This window comes from Dysidea avara, chromosome 3, assembly GCF_963678975.1.
Source record: "Dysidea avara chromosome 3, odDysAvar1.4, whole genome shotgun sequence".
NCBI lineage: Eukaryota > Metazoa > Porifera > Demospongiae > Dictyoceratida > Dysideidae > Dysidea > Dysidea avara.
The window spans coordinates 14,976,633-14,989,380 of NC_089274.1; the positions used below are offsets into that span (position 1 = coordinate 14,976,633).

General features: G+C 37.4%; 2 protein-coding genes across 2 annotated transcripts in view; one reads left to right on the forward strand and one right to left on the reverse strand.

Moving 5' to 3' along the window:
* LOC136249545 (uncharacterized) overlaps window positions 1-12,748 on the reverse strand; it is a 37,664-nt gene that overhangs the window by 19,106 nt on the left and 5,810 nt on the right. The window contains exons 4-6 of the mRNA XM_066041586.1: window positions 3,091-3,245; window positions 2,635-2,755; window positions 786-934 (exon numbers count right to left, since the gene is read on the reverse strand). Of these exons, the coding sequence (XP_065897658.1) occupies window positions 786-934; window positions 2,635-2,755; window positions 3,091-3,245 (425 nt within the window). The remainder of the gene's footprint in view (window positions 1-785; window positions 935-2,634; window positions 2,756-3,090; window positions 3,246-12,748) is intronic.
* On the forward strand, window positions 4,781-11,648 carry LOC136251585 (uncharacterized). The gene is made up of 12 exons (XM_066044048.1): window positions 4,781-5,017; window positions 5,641-5,793; window positions 5,842-6,080; window positions 6,549-6,704; window positions 7,314-7,370; window positions 7,460-7,690; window positions 7,737-7,799; window positions 7,853-7,912; window positions 8,130-8,265; window positions 8,712-8,792; window positions 9,106-9,204; window positions 11,272-11,648. The coding sequence occupies exons 1-12, from the start codon at window positions 4,972-4,974 to the stop codon at window positions 11,646-11,648; spliced, it is 1,698 nt and encodes a 565-aa protein (XP_065900120.1). The 5' UTR covers window positions 4,781-4,971.

Below are 12,748 nucleotides of genomic sequence, written 5' to 3' on the forward strand. Positions count from 1 at the left end.
AATTTAATGTTGTGAATTTGAGATGTAAATTGGAAAAAAAAAAAACACTGTACAGCTGAGTGGTCCCTTTGGCTTTCCTTGGTCACCAGGCCTGTATATGGCTATGCTAGCTATACCAGATTAATCAAAAAAGGAAAAATTCAGACATACTTACGTGATACTATCAGTGCCTGCTGCCAGCATGCTTAGCTATCTGAAACCAATTCATGCTTTTGTAACATTTTTTCAGACACCATTGGCCACACGAACAAACAGGGAAGTTTAGTAAATGCTTGTAACATGTATACCAGATACTGTCAACTGTACACACAAAATAATAAGGAATATACAATAACAAAGTTTTGCAAACATCTGTAACATTGTACCATACACTGTGGACCATATGAATAAAAACAAGTTTCACACCTTTCTCACTAGTGTGGGGCTCGCTCAAGCTCTTCCCAACAATTAGTATACACGCCACCTCCGTGATTTAAAGAACAGCAGTATTAGGAGTTGTAACTCAATAAATAGGGTCTATATCATGAAAAACTAGAGATAAATCAAAATTGCTTGGTTTACTGTCAAGAATCTGTTTCAAGCTTAGTCTGTGAGACCAGTCTGCAGAATAAAGAAGTAAGCCTACATAGCAGGTATTTAGTGCGTGCGTGCGTGTGTGCACGCGACACTGTACACGTGTGCATGTGTACGTGGATGTAAGAGTCTTAAATTACATAAAGGCAAAAAAAAACAACAACAACAAAAAAACAGGCCACTGTTTCTACTTTCTCCTATTGTTATAGTACCTTAAAGTCATTATCTCGGCCCAACGCTCTGTAGTGTTTGATTCAAAGTATCTTTCAGGTTGCAGAGAATACCACTGACATGCTGCAAGGTTGGATAAATACATCACCGGTCCTACACGAGCCTTGTTTCCAGCAAATATCATAGTTGCCTGCAGAATTGAGTACAACAGCTGTTAAATAACATGTCAGTGTGCCATTTGTTAATGTATTTACATTGTACATAAGTTGAAGGTAAGGGTCATATAACTTTTATGTATAAACTTTTAAACACTTTAAATCTGTGAAAATCCAAGACGCGGTGAGGCCACTATATATTGTAGCTATCTGTATATATGTACAACACATACCACAAAAATGATATCAGAGAACAAGTATGACTTGAGTGTAATAGGCAGTAAAATGTTGGCATCATTCTCTTGTACGTACCACCAAGAACTAAGCCTAACAAACAGTCTATAAATTCTATATTTGTGCAGCAGTTGGCTATTATACATACTAATCTAATCAAACTAATGTTGCACCAATAATTGGATTGATATTTGGACTAATTTACATGCTCATGGTCCCAAAACAATATGCAATGCACTGAGTTGCATTCTCTAGCATTGCAATGTTGTTATTAGTACTTAAATGTACTGTCACATTGTCATAATTGTAGTACTGCTGGAACTATATAAACAAGCTAAATTGGTCCTTAGGCCAACATAACAAGATTCCTTGTTTAACGTCACTTTGAAAGCAAACAGTTAGTGAGGGCGGGTAGTTATTATTATTAACAACTAAAATTTGGTGAGCCTTCAAATGACAATACACCATCCACCAGTGAATTAGTTTCAAGCATCAGAATAGATATTTCAAAGGATTGTAAGCTTTTCATAAGTTCAACTAAGTACTTTCCAACAGATTTAGCAACAAAATAACACTTATAAAGGAGTTTGAATGCCTACTAGGAAATAAATAATGGGTATGGTTGCTGTAGTAGGATAGTTGAGTGTTATCCCTTTGTTACCGAAAAGCCACTTCAGTGGGTCTGGATGTATGCCTTCGATCCGGGGGGGCTACAAAGTTGAAACCACTATCATTTTATGCAGGGGGCCCAGGAGTTTAGAATGGTGTATTGTGTGAAGCCAAGAAAAGCAGCCAGGAAACCAACACCATTTGGAATACACACAAGAAGTATAAAACATGCATGCTGGTTACATAACTGTGAAAAATCAGCCATAATTTTCATCTCGGTGGTGGTACACCATTGGAATAAAGATTAAAAGACTCCTCACGCGATGACGAGTCAATTGATATATAGTATGATGTCATTACACATAGCAACAAGATGGTGGCTTGGTTTTTATTTTTGTGTGACGAAGAAGAAACAGTCCGAGACAGGCCAAGTTCCTTCACTTCACAGTGCACGAGTTCTTTGTGTTACTGTAAAACTTTTTAGATGCCTGAGTAGGGTAAAGAGAGGTCTTTTGAATGGTACATACCGTTTAGCGTTAATTGAAAGATGGCTTTCACATGTTTCACACATAGGCCACACAAAGTGGCACACGGGCGGGTGACGGGAAACAAGAAATTACAAGTGTTGGCCTTATATTGTGCATGCAGTACCATATCAGATTAGCCTTGTTTATCAGCTTAAAAATATAATCCAATATCGGCTATCAGAACATTGGCAAACTCTCATATCAGTGCAACACTAGAACAAACACTGCTAATGGCTTATTTAACCATTTCAACTCAAATCACTCTAAATAATTATATAACTGGTATAAAATAATCAAGTGCTGGCACATAGCAATGCCTACATATCATGTTCTACGCAGTATACTAACACAACATGCTAACTCACATTCCATTCATCTGGGGGTGTGGTAGGGTTTACATACTGTAGGAAACACTGAGGGTTGTATAGCTGCCGAGAAAAACTGGATGACACACGAGGAGACTTCACCACAATAGCTGCACCATCGCTGTAAGTACATACATACGTAGTATAGAACATGTACTCGATTCTCATGATATAAAGTGAAACCTGTCTATTAAATCAATAATTGGTTAATCGAAACATTAATGCACATTACATCTCAACACCACAGATAAGGATACTTTATACTGCAGTTATCCAGCTGTGTTGCATGCCTTTTACAGTATTCCATCCTGCCACAATAACACTCATATGTGTGCCTTTTGGGCAGGAATCATTTACTGCCTACCATATGTGACAGAACAATAATTCAAACAGTGAAAGCAAACATGTACAGTGACATGCATATCTTCCTATGACTGCACATTTCACAATACTAACCTTCCAGTGTTGTTTGTGAAGTAGACTGTTGTTTCACTAGTCAATAACATCTGTCCAAATGAAGACAAGTATAGAGCACCAGACAAGCCCTCGGTGTGGTGACGATTCAAATTAAAGTACACAGTCCCATTAAAAACGACCAGTGTCCCTACAAGCTGCAAAATTAGAAGTACACCACAGGTGAATTGCATATGCAACAATTAGCATGGGTGTTCAAATGCACCACTTGGAGGTATAACTAGCAATATTGCCAGACATCCCCAAGCAATGTACTTGGAAAGCAAACTGCTTTTTAGATGTCCACCCAGTTTAATGATACAGTAAGTTTTGATTCGCTACACATGACTGAATTTTGGAAAACTGTCAGCATACCCACATTGTTATAATTCATTTTATTGCTTTTCTGTTGTCAATGGAATGGACTGGCAAAGTTTCAGCCTCGTAGTACAAGAGATACAGCACTGGAAAGCTGGGTGTTCAAATGAAACAATTGTAGAAAGACTATTGAGAAAACAATTTACAGGCACTTAAATAAACAATCACAGCTTACTGATGCAACGGATATGGAGTTGAAACTTGTATTCATATGAATCTGTGAATCAACCAAGGTATATATGTATAGTTTTTTTCTCAATATCTGTTTTGCTCGAGATGGAAGGCATATTCATTGAAGAGAGATTGTCAGTACATTCCTTCATCACAGTAACACAACAAAATATTTTAAGATGAATGATTATTACTATTAAAAATTCCTAGATTATCACAATTATTAAATAATTGCTAATTTTGATTATCACTAATTAACAAAAAATTAGACAATGTCGATTATTGCCTATTCATGATTATCACGATAACCGAACAACTACCCATCCTTAGATGATACCTAGGATTTATTGATTGGGGTACTGACTAGTAAGCAAAAAATAATAATTATGTGTTTTCACCCATTATTTTCAGACGTGTTTATATCAAAGTACTGATGTACATACATTGACAGTTTTCTCACAAAATGAGGACAGAACATAGCTTTTGATTAAAGACTACTTGAAATTGTGTGCACTCAGCCTAAGACTAAAAATCAAACCCGTAAGATAAAGGTCTAAGTCCCTTTACAAGTTGGTATTCATCTGTCAGTCAACCATCACAACTGAGTGTATGATTTCAGTACAGCACCACAGCATAGTGACAATCATCAAGTTCACAGCTGGGGTAAGGGTTTAAATCTAATGTGTGTTTTTCCATTTTAGTGCCAGTGTGACTACCAAACAAACTGTATATGTAACATTCTGAGGGTTATTAGCCACTGATGCTTTCATGATTAGATGTTAGTGTATAAAACAAAGGGGCGAGTGTTCATTATTTCTTTCACCTACAAGTATTAGGTGAGTGTACTTGAGCGGTATACCACTTATATTACTAAGATTTGCTAGTAATTATGTACGGTACAGATTTAACGCAACGTCGCACTCGCGCGCGAGTCATAGGATACCACTCGCTAAGCACCCGCACTCGATCGAGCGTTCCTTATCGAGTGCTCTTGCTCGAAGGGGGTACTCACTCGAATGAGAGTTTGCTCGAGGGGTTGCTACACTCGCTCGAGCAAGTGGTGCCTAATGCTAATACATATCATAAGCGCTTATTAGTTTAATACTAGATACGTACAAGCGCTTATTAGATTAAAACCAATGACTTACGCTCTAGTGAAGTTTGGAGCAATCATTAGTGAGATCCTGTCAGCAATGTTGTATGATCTTCAATGCCTTCAATTTATCACTTTAAATAAAAGCACAATTCTAAATATTTCACGCAATAGTGTGCGCATGTGCAAAGGAGAGTGTTGTGTGATTGTGTCGTGTGTGATTGTGACGAGGAGCGATTGTGATGGCATCAGAAAGAGTGGCGAAAAGGTCAACAAAGGCAAAGAAAAGTAAACTTCTATTTTGTTTGTGTATAGCTAGTTGTTATAGAGTGTTTGCAGCTAACCAATTTCACGGCATGCAACAACAACAAAAAACTAAAACTCCCCGTTAATAGTCGGCCTTGATGTGTTAGAGTGAAGTGATTTACTAGCATGATTGTGGTTTAGCAGATGGATTAGGTGCATGATCGAGCTTAAGCAAACTTGATAGAATGAGCGTTAAATGGAGAAAGCAGTCACATGGCACAGTAAATGCTAAGGTAAACAGTAAGAATTTAAAAGACACTGTTAGGTTATGTGTTAGAGTAGTATTAGAAGTTATTTAGTGGAATGATTGAGCTTGAGCAGATGGATTCCATACTGGGCTTTATAAAGAGAAAGCAGTCACATGGTGTTGCAAGCTTAGATAAACAGTAAATTTAAAAGACACTGTTATGTAATGTGTTAGAGTAGTATTAGAAGTGCCTTTGCAGCATGATTGAGCCTGAGCAGTTGGATCCCACACTTGACAGAAGTGCTTGTAACAGTTAGCTAAAATGTGTATTCATTATTTTAGAAGTGCAAATATATTATGTTTTGTTGCACAGCCTAGTTTAAGTTTATTGGAAAGTTATGCACATAAATTTTTACAGGTGTAGCTCCTTATGCCTTCATTGAATACGTCGATGAGATCTACACTGCAGTTGTTCCCACTCGTATGCTTAAAGGAACATCCCTGTTTATTGATGGTATAGCTCAAATCACGGAGGGAAAAGCCATTTATGAAGTAAAAATATTGTCTTTAGGTAAGAAAGGTGTGTTTCTGTTGTTTGTCTATTTTAGCACAACTGCAGGAACACAAAAAGAATGTAAGCAGGACCAGGAAAAGTATGATGAGGATGATGAAGACAGCCAGTCAAATAATGGTAGTGAAGAGGACAGAGAGAATTTCATGGATGACTACAGTCAGATTGAAATGGATGGTAGTAAAGATACACAGGATAATACATGCAGTGATCAGATAGAAGATAAGTGCAAAGATAGCCGTGATGGAAAAGAGAATGTTGAACCCAGGCAAAACAAAAGAAAGCAGGTATGTTGAATTGGTTGCTAACTTTTCTGATCACTAATCATATGTGATGACCCACTGAACAAAAAACTCAACCAGTTTGCATTTTTTCAAACATTTTTATGACTGCTTCATAATTTAGAATGGAAAATAAATGGATTGCTCAAATTTTATCAGATAAGTGCTCATGGAATCACAATGCTAGACAGGTGGAAGTTTTTGTTGTTTTCTTTTATGGTCACTTTTTTTTTACGGCATCATACACTAACACTTGTATGTGGCGGTAAGAGGGTTAATAGTCTGACCTGTCAGCTTGTTTTTCATACAATGCCCTGTTACTAGGTGATCAACTAACCAGGTGGGGCCACTATAAGCCATTGTTGGAATGTTGTGGTTATCGTAGGCATGCTATTAAAATTATAATCACCTGACTGGCATGCTCTATTTCAACAGGTTGTGTTGTATATTTTATTTCTTTTACTTTTATCCCAGAAGTGTAAATCTGATACTGCTGTTAAGAAGCAAAAGCAGACAGGTAGCAAGCAGACAAGGAGAGTCCCTGTCCAAAAAGTCAAGACCAAGAGTGAGGGTGATAAATTGAAAGGTTATACTGTAGCAAAGAAAAGAAGGACTAAGAAAAAAGAGGTGGTAAGTGTGTTGTGTCTATATGTATGTGACCGTCTCAACCGAAACCCGTATTGTTCGCACATTTGTTTTTTTTACTATTATTCTTGACATTATCTACAGTGTATATGGAGTTGATACTCAAAATTTCAGGTAATTCTGGTTAGCAGTTTGGGAATTATCTTAACCAAAAATCTACAACTTGGACCAGTTTGGAAAGCTTTGTTATTTTACTAGCTTAGATCTTCCAGCTGGATATTAGCAAGTTGGGGTGCACAATGAAAGTCATGAAAAGAGACAATTTTTACCACTCACCAAGGCTGACGGGTCTATTTGAGATAACTCACTAGGATAGACAGCAAGTGCAATCAGTCTTTAAATGTGGCATCACGGCATGCAAAACACCACACTGCTGCATAAATTTCTTAAGCTTTAGGCTTATGATATCATCAAAAGTACCACAAATCCCATTGTGATTTACACGTTTTGGGTTTCCTTGATTGTTCTCTACACGTTTAAACCACTGGCCAATGCTATTATACTGAGTTACTTGCATTCGTGCTGTCTTATTTAGTACTGCATACAGAATTGTAACCTCAATTAATGTATACATAATACTTTACTTTGATCTAGGAAAAGCCGGTGTTGGAGGTTGGTCCTGACACCCCTAAAGATGTTGACATCACTAAAGTAAGTGTTATAAATTCGACAAAGTGTCTTATAGATCCGAAGGGCCATTTAAATAGAATTAAGGGAATGCTTAATGTTTTTATCTCTAGGTAGACAAAGGGAAGATGGCAAGCGATGAAACTGATAGGGATGCGATGAGCAATGAAACTGATAGGGATGCGATGAGCAATGAAACTGATAGGGATGCGATGAGCAATGAAACTGATAGGGATGCGATGAGCAATGAAACTGATAGGGATGCGATGAGCAATGAAACTGGTACGGATGCTATGAGCAAAGAAATCGTTAGTGATGTGAACACCCAAGAAATTGATATACCAGTAAGAATAACAGTCTGATTATCAAAAAATGCTCTGGATACTTTAGGTGATTGAAATGTATCGAGAGGATCCATTCTATATGGATTTTGATGACTTCTTGTACAATAGGGTATGCATGCTATATTAGCTGTGTTAAAATTTAGTATAGTTTTAATATACTAGTATGATGATGACATGAGCGCAGAATTGCATCCTTCTCTACCCAGTTCAGCTGATGTTAAGGTTTGTTTTGACTTACATAGTGGTACACTTTATTATGTGGCATGTAAGCATTTTATGCTTAATAGCCCTTTGGCACCAAACTCCACTAAAGTGGCTTTGTTAACAAAATAGTGGTCATCATTTTGGAGCAACACGTTTATTGGTATTGGTTTTGATTTGTGTGTACACTATTTTGCCACAATAGGTGTTATTCAATACCTTTTGCTTGTTTGTTTAGGATCAGAAGTATGAAGATCTGAATAAGACAGTGTCGTCTTTGCAGGAATCTATTCAAGTAATGTCCAGAGGGTTAGTAATGGTGTCGTCAAAATTGGATTCGTTTGGAGCAATGCAGCAACCACCTACCCACTCAGGTATGTTTGGTAGTAAAGCAAATATTACTAGTGGGTGTTTGTTTGCTTTCATCAGTGTATTTTCCGAACTCTATTTCTAAAGTACGGCTGAAACAAATATCAGATTTTGTAAATTCCATTTTTTCCAATATGCATGCTTGTACGAAAAATGCAAGTTTTTACTGAAACAGTCGCAAAAGTAATTCGCTGTTTTCATTTCCGTGGATAGACTTTGAACACGCTAGAATCACTTTTCATCGGAAAGGAAACTTGAACTATTACACGAAATTCACTTAATTACAAGTGTGATTCCCTAAAATTTTCCACGCTTATGTATACCGTGGCATTGTTTAATAATGTTTAAGTATTAGAATACTTTCTGTACTAACCGAATCAAATATTTGTTTCAGCTCTTCTAAAGTTTCTCATTTTCGTCTCTATTTTTAATTCTGTAATGTACTGTGTAGGACCTAGTGAGCTTGCAGGACCTGTATATGTTCGACAAGAGCAAATCCCAATTGTACAACCCATAGAATCTAGCTTTTCTGGTAAGTAAGCTCAGAGATTACGTGTGCTACAAGTGTTATGTTATACTCCTTGTATAGAGGTGCATTTGTGTATAGAGGTGCATTTGTGTATTCAAATTTAATGTTTCTTGGCTCCACCACTGCCGTGATACTAGAGTTTTAGAATCACCTTCTTCGTAGTAGTTGAAAATAACTATAATTAAAACTATGAATGTAACTGTTATTCATGAACTATAAGTGACACTGTAAAGGATACACTGTACTCGTGTTTATTAAAGTGTGTGTAGCCATTTCCATCCTATAAACATTACGGCAAAGTTTTTTTCAATTTTAGAGCTTGCACATGGAAGTGGAGTAAATGTACTACCTAACTGTTCACCGCCACCAACTTCACAAGGGCCCGGTGCACAACCCTTAGAATCTAACAATTCTGGTCAGTAAATTTGAAAGCTCAGATTGCGTGTAGCACACAAGTGTTATATGTCATACTCCTTGCATAGAGGTGCGCATTTATGTTATTCAAATTTACATTATGTCTTGAAATGTAGTGATGTGCGATACATATCGAATTATCGATACACATATACAATATCACAATATCGATATTGCAATACATTTATCAATGTTTTATTCGCACATGGAAATGCTAAGGTCTGGTTTTGTACAACGTACAGTGTAGCAGAGCTGTTCGCCTGTTTCTCAGACTTGAAGCTTGTTACACGGTCTGTAATGTCTGGAACTAAACTATGAAAATTTGATGGCCACCCACACAGTTAATTACTTTGCTTTTTGGCTGAAGTTCACTATATTCCATATTGGTATCATATCATGACTACACAAGGTTTGAGATACACCATTTTAGCTGTATCGCACAACACTACTAAAATGGCTCCAAAGTTGTGGTAATGCTTGAGTTTAAGGAAATACCTTCTTGCTCATTACCAGATTTAGATGGTGGCAGCTTGTGGAGAAAGTGTAAGTGCTGGAAACTGGAAATGAATCAATAAGGGCTTTCACTACTTCACAATTGACCACCAAATTTTAGGAAAAAAATTTATGAAGCAGTGCTGTAAACAGTTTATTAAAACTGATCTGTCGCAAAGTCTGTGTAAAACAGCAGTGCTTGAAACTAGTGCTGGGCGGTATACCGAAAATACCGTATACCGCGGTATTTTCATTAAACCGTTTCAAAGGTATTTGTTTCTGAAAATACCAGCATGAATGTGACTAGTGTGCAGGAAGCCAGAGACAAGGTGGTTGGGTTATGTGTTGGTGGTTTGGTGGTGACCACAAGCCTCTCCTAACAGCAACTGTTAGGTTTCAGGTTACATTGTAGCACCTGCCTACTGTCATGTAGTTAGTAAAATATTTTTATAACCTGCTGGCTAGGGACCCGTCGATTTCGCCAGCAAAATTTTTAGCATAATGGTTGGGTAAAAGCAATGAGCAAAATGCTGGCATAATAGGTGCAACTTTTGTGGAGTGGACATAAAAATTGCACAAAAGATCGAGATACTCTAATCAAACAGTCAGACACGCTAAAATATCTACAATGCATAGCTAATTGTTACAGGAACAACAAGTGACAATCGATATACCCTAATAAAACAGCCACACATGTTAAGCAATATTAGCTGGCTTCTTGCTTTACATGTTAGAAGTAATTTCTGATCGAGCTCTAATAGAACAGTCACTTTAAGGCGAAACTGTAGCTTTGCACTTGGAAATATTCAATTAACAAAGATAAGTACTGAGCAAAATTTATAATTCTTGAGCAAAATATGGAGCATAATAGGGGAAAAATAAAAGAATTGCTGGAAAGAAAAATAGGTAGAAAAAAAGCAAAATAGACTGGTCCCTACTGCTGGCCATGGGTAACTTTCAATTGTGAGTAGTTACAGTTAACAATTACTGTAAAAACATATTATTAGTTCCTTACCAAGCTGAATACCGTGAAATACCGAATACCGGGGTATTTTCTTCAATACCGTACCGTAATCAAAAAATGCCATACCGCCCAGCACTACTTGAAACAGTGTGTCACGTAAAACAGCAGTGCTTGAAACAGTGTCAATATTGTGTCTGGACACAACTAATTAACGGAGTAATGCAAGAGTTTTAAAGTACTACAAAGGGTTTGATGCAACCCACAATCTAAAGATGACACTAGTAAACAGGCTATAAATGCATTTTATACTATCTGAGCTGACAAGTACTAGGGGACTGGTACTAACTCGAGGTGTGGTTAAAACAAATACCTTTGGCTTGTGGTCACCCACAAACTAAGTGCCAATGTCTTTGTGAAAGGATATCCAGACACTGTTAAATGCAAATTACCAGAACTTGCACTGCTTTAAGAGGGCATGTTAACTGTTATTCATGCATGGACTATAATATAAGTGACACTGTAAAAGATACACTGTACTGTGTTTGTTTATTAAAGTGTGTGTAGCTATTTACGTCCAACAAACATTATGGTAAATTATATTTTCAATTTTAGAGCTTGCACATGGGAGTGGAGCAAATTTACTACCTACACCACCACCACCAACTTCACGAGGACCAACTGGACTATTGCCTGAAAGTGAACTTACTTTGATCTTTATGAAAAGCTGCTCACGCAGGAATATGAGCGTACATTTGACCAGAAGATTGTTGACGGAACAAGTTAGAAAGACATCGAATGTCTCTGGACGCAATAAACAACAGTTAGATCCAAGAATTATCAAATACATTAAGAGTACTTCTTTCAAGTATTTTCCGTCACAAAACACCGACATTTCCAAAGAGTGGGCAGATTGTATAATCTCAATTGATGAGAGTTGCCGACGTCTTCGTAACAAGCCCACTAAAAAACAACTGCAAGGACTTAATTGATTGTCATACTACTTCCCTGGAAACTGGATTTGGTTTTTTTTTTTTGACCTGAAACTGGAACTGAGCTTTTTGATTTATTAGGAAACAGTTAAAAACTTTTCATGTTTTTATATCCAATCATGTTCTTATATCCACACTTTCATTATTTGAAAATTAATCATGATAAATGTTCAAGGTAGTACAAAAGTAGCATGTTGAATGTTTCAGTTGCACTAGTAACCACTAGGTTCACCATGTAATTCTATGACTTTTGGGATAACCTTGCGTAGGTGACCAATGTATTTTCTGCATACGGCTGGTGTTAGTGTTTGCCAAAAGCTTATTACACCTTCCTTGAGCTGGTTGAGATCCCTTGGTTTGTGCTTAGTTCGCAAATACTGTTTCAATGAACCCCATAAATTTTCTATGGGGTTCAGATCGGGACTTTCTGGTGGAGTTGGCCACCAATTGATGTTCTTCTCTTCGAAGTAATCTTCTATGTGATTACTGCGATGTTTAGGGTCGTTATCCATTTGAAACCTATGCCCTCCAGAATCAGAAAATCGGTCAGCTATAAATGGCACAAGAGAGGCACTCAAAATGTCTGCATAGCGGACAGCATCCATTATGCCAGTGAACATAACAACACGGGCTGCTCCACGTGCAGATATGGCTCCCCAAATGTGCAGCTTTGCGGGATGTTTCGCTCTCGGCTTAAGCTTTCTAGGCTCTTTCCGTTTCCTGAAGCACAACCGGCCATGGTGTTCCAATTGTATCGTACACTCATCTGAAAAAATTACATTGTTAAAATCTTCATTAACCCGGCGCTGTTCCTTGCACCATACCAGCCTTTTGGTTTTGTTCAGATTTCTAATAAGCTGGCAATAGTGGGGTCTAGTGCACACCCACCCTAACGCCTGGCGTTGGCGTTTAATGGTAGATAAAGTCACCTCCAAGTCTGGATATTTTTCTATTAACATTGCTCTCAAATGCCTTGCTGTGGCTTCATCATTCTGCTTTAGTTCATCGTTAATCATTTTCAACATCTCTGGTGTAATCTTCCTATCACGAGCTCTTCGTTGCAAATCCGTGTACACTCCATGTTCCTTAAATTTTTTAAT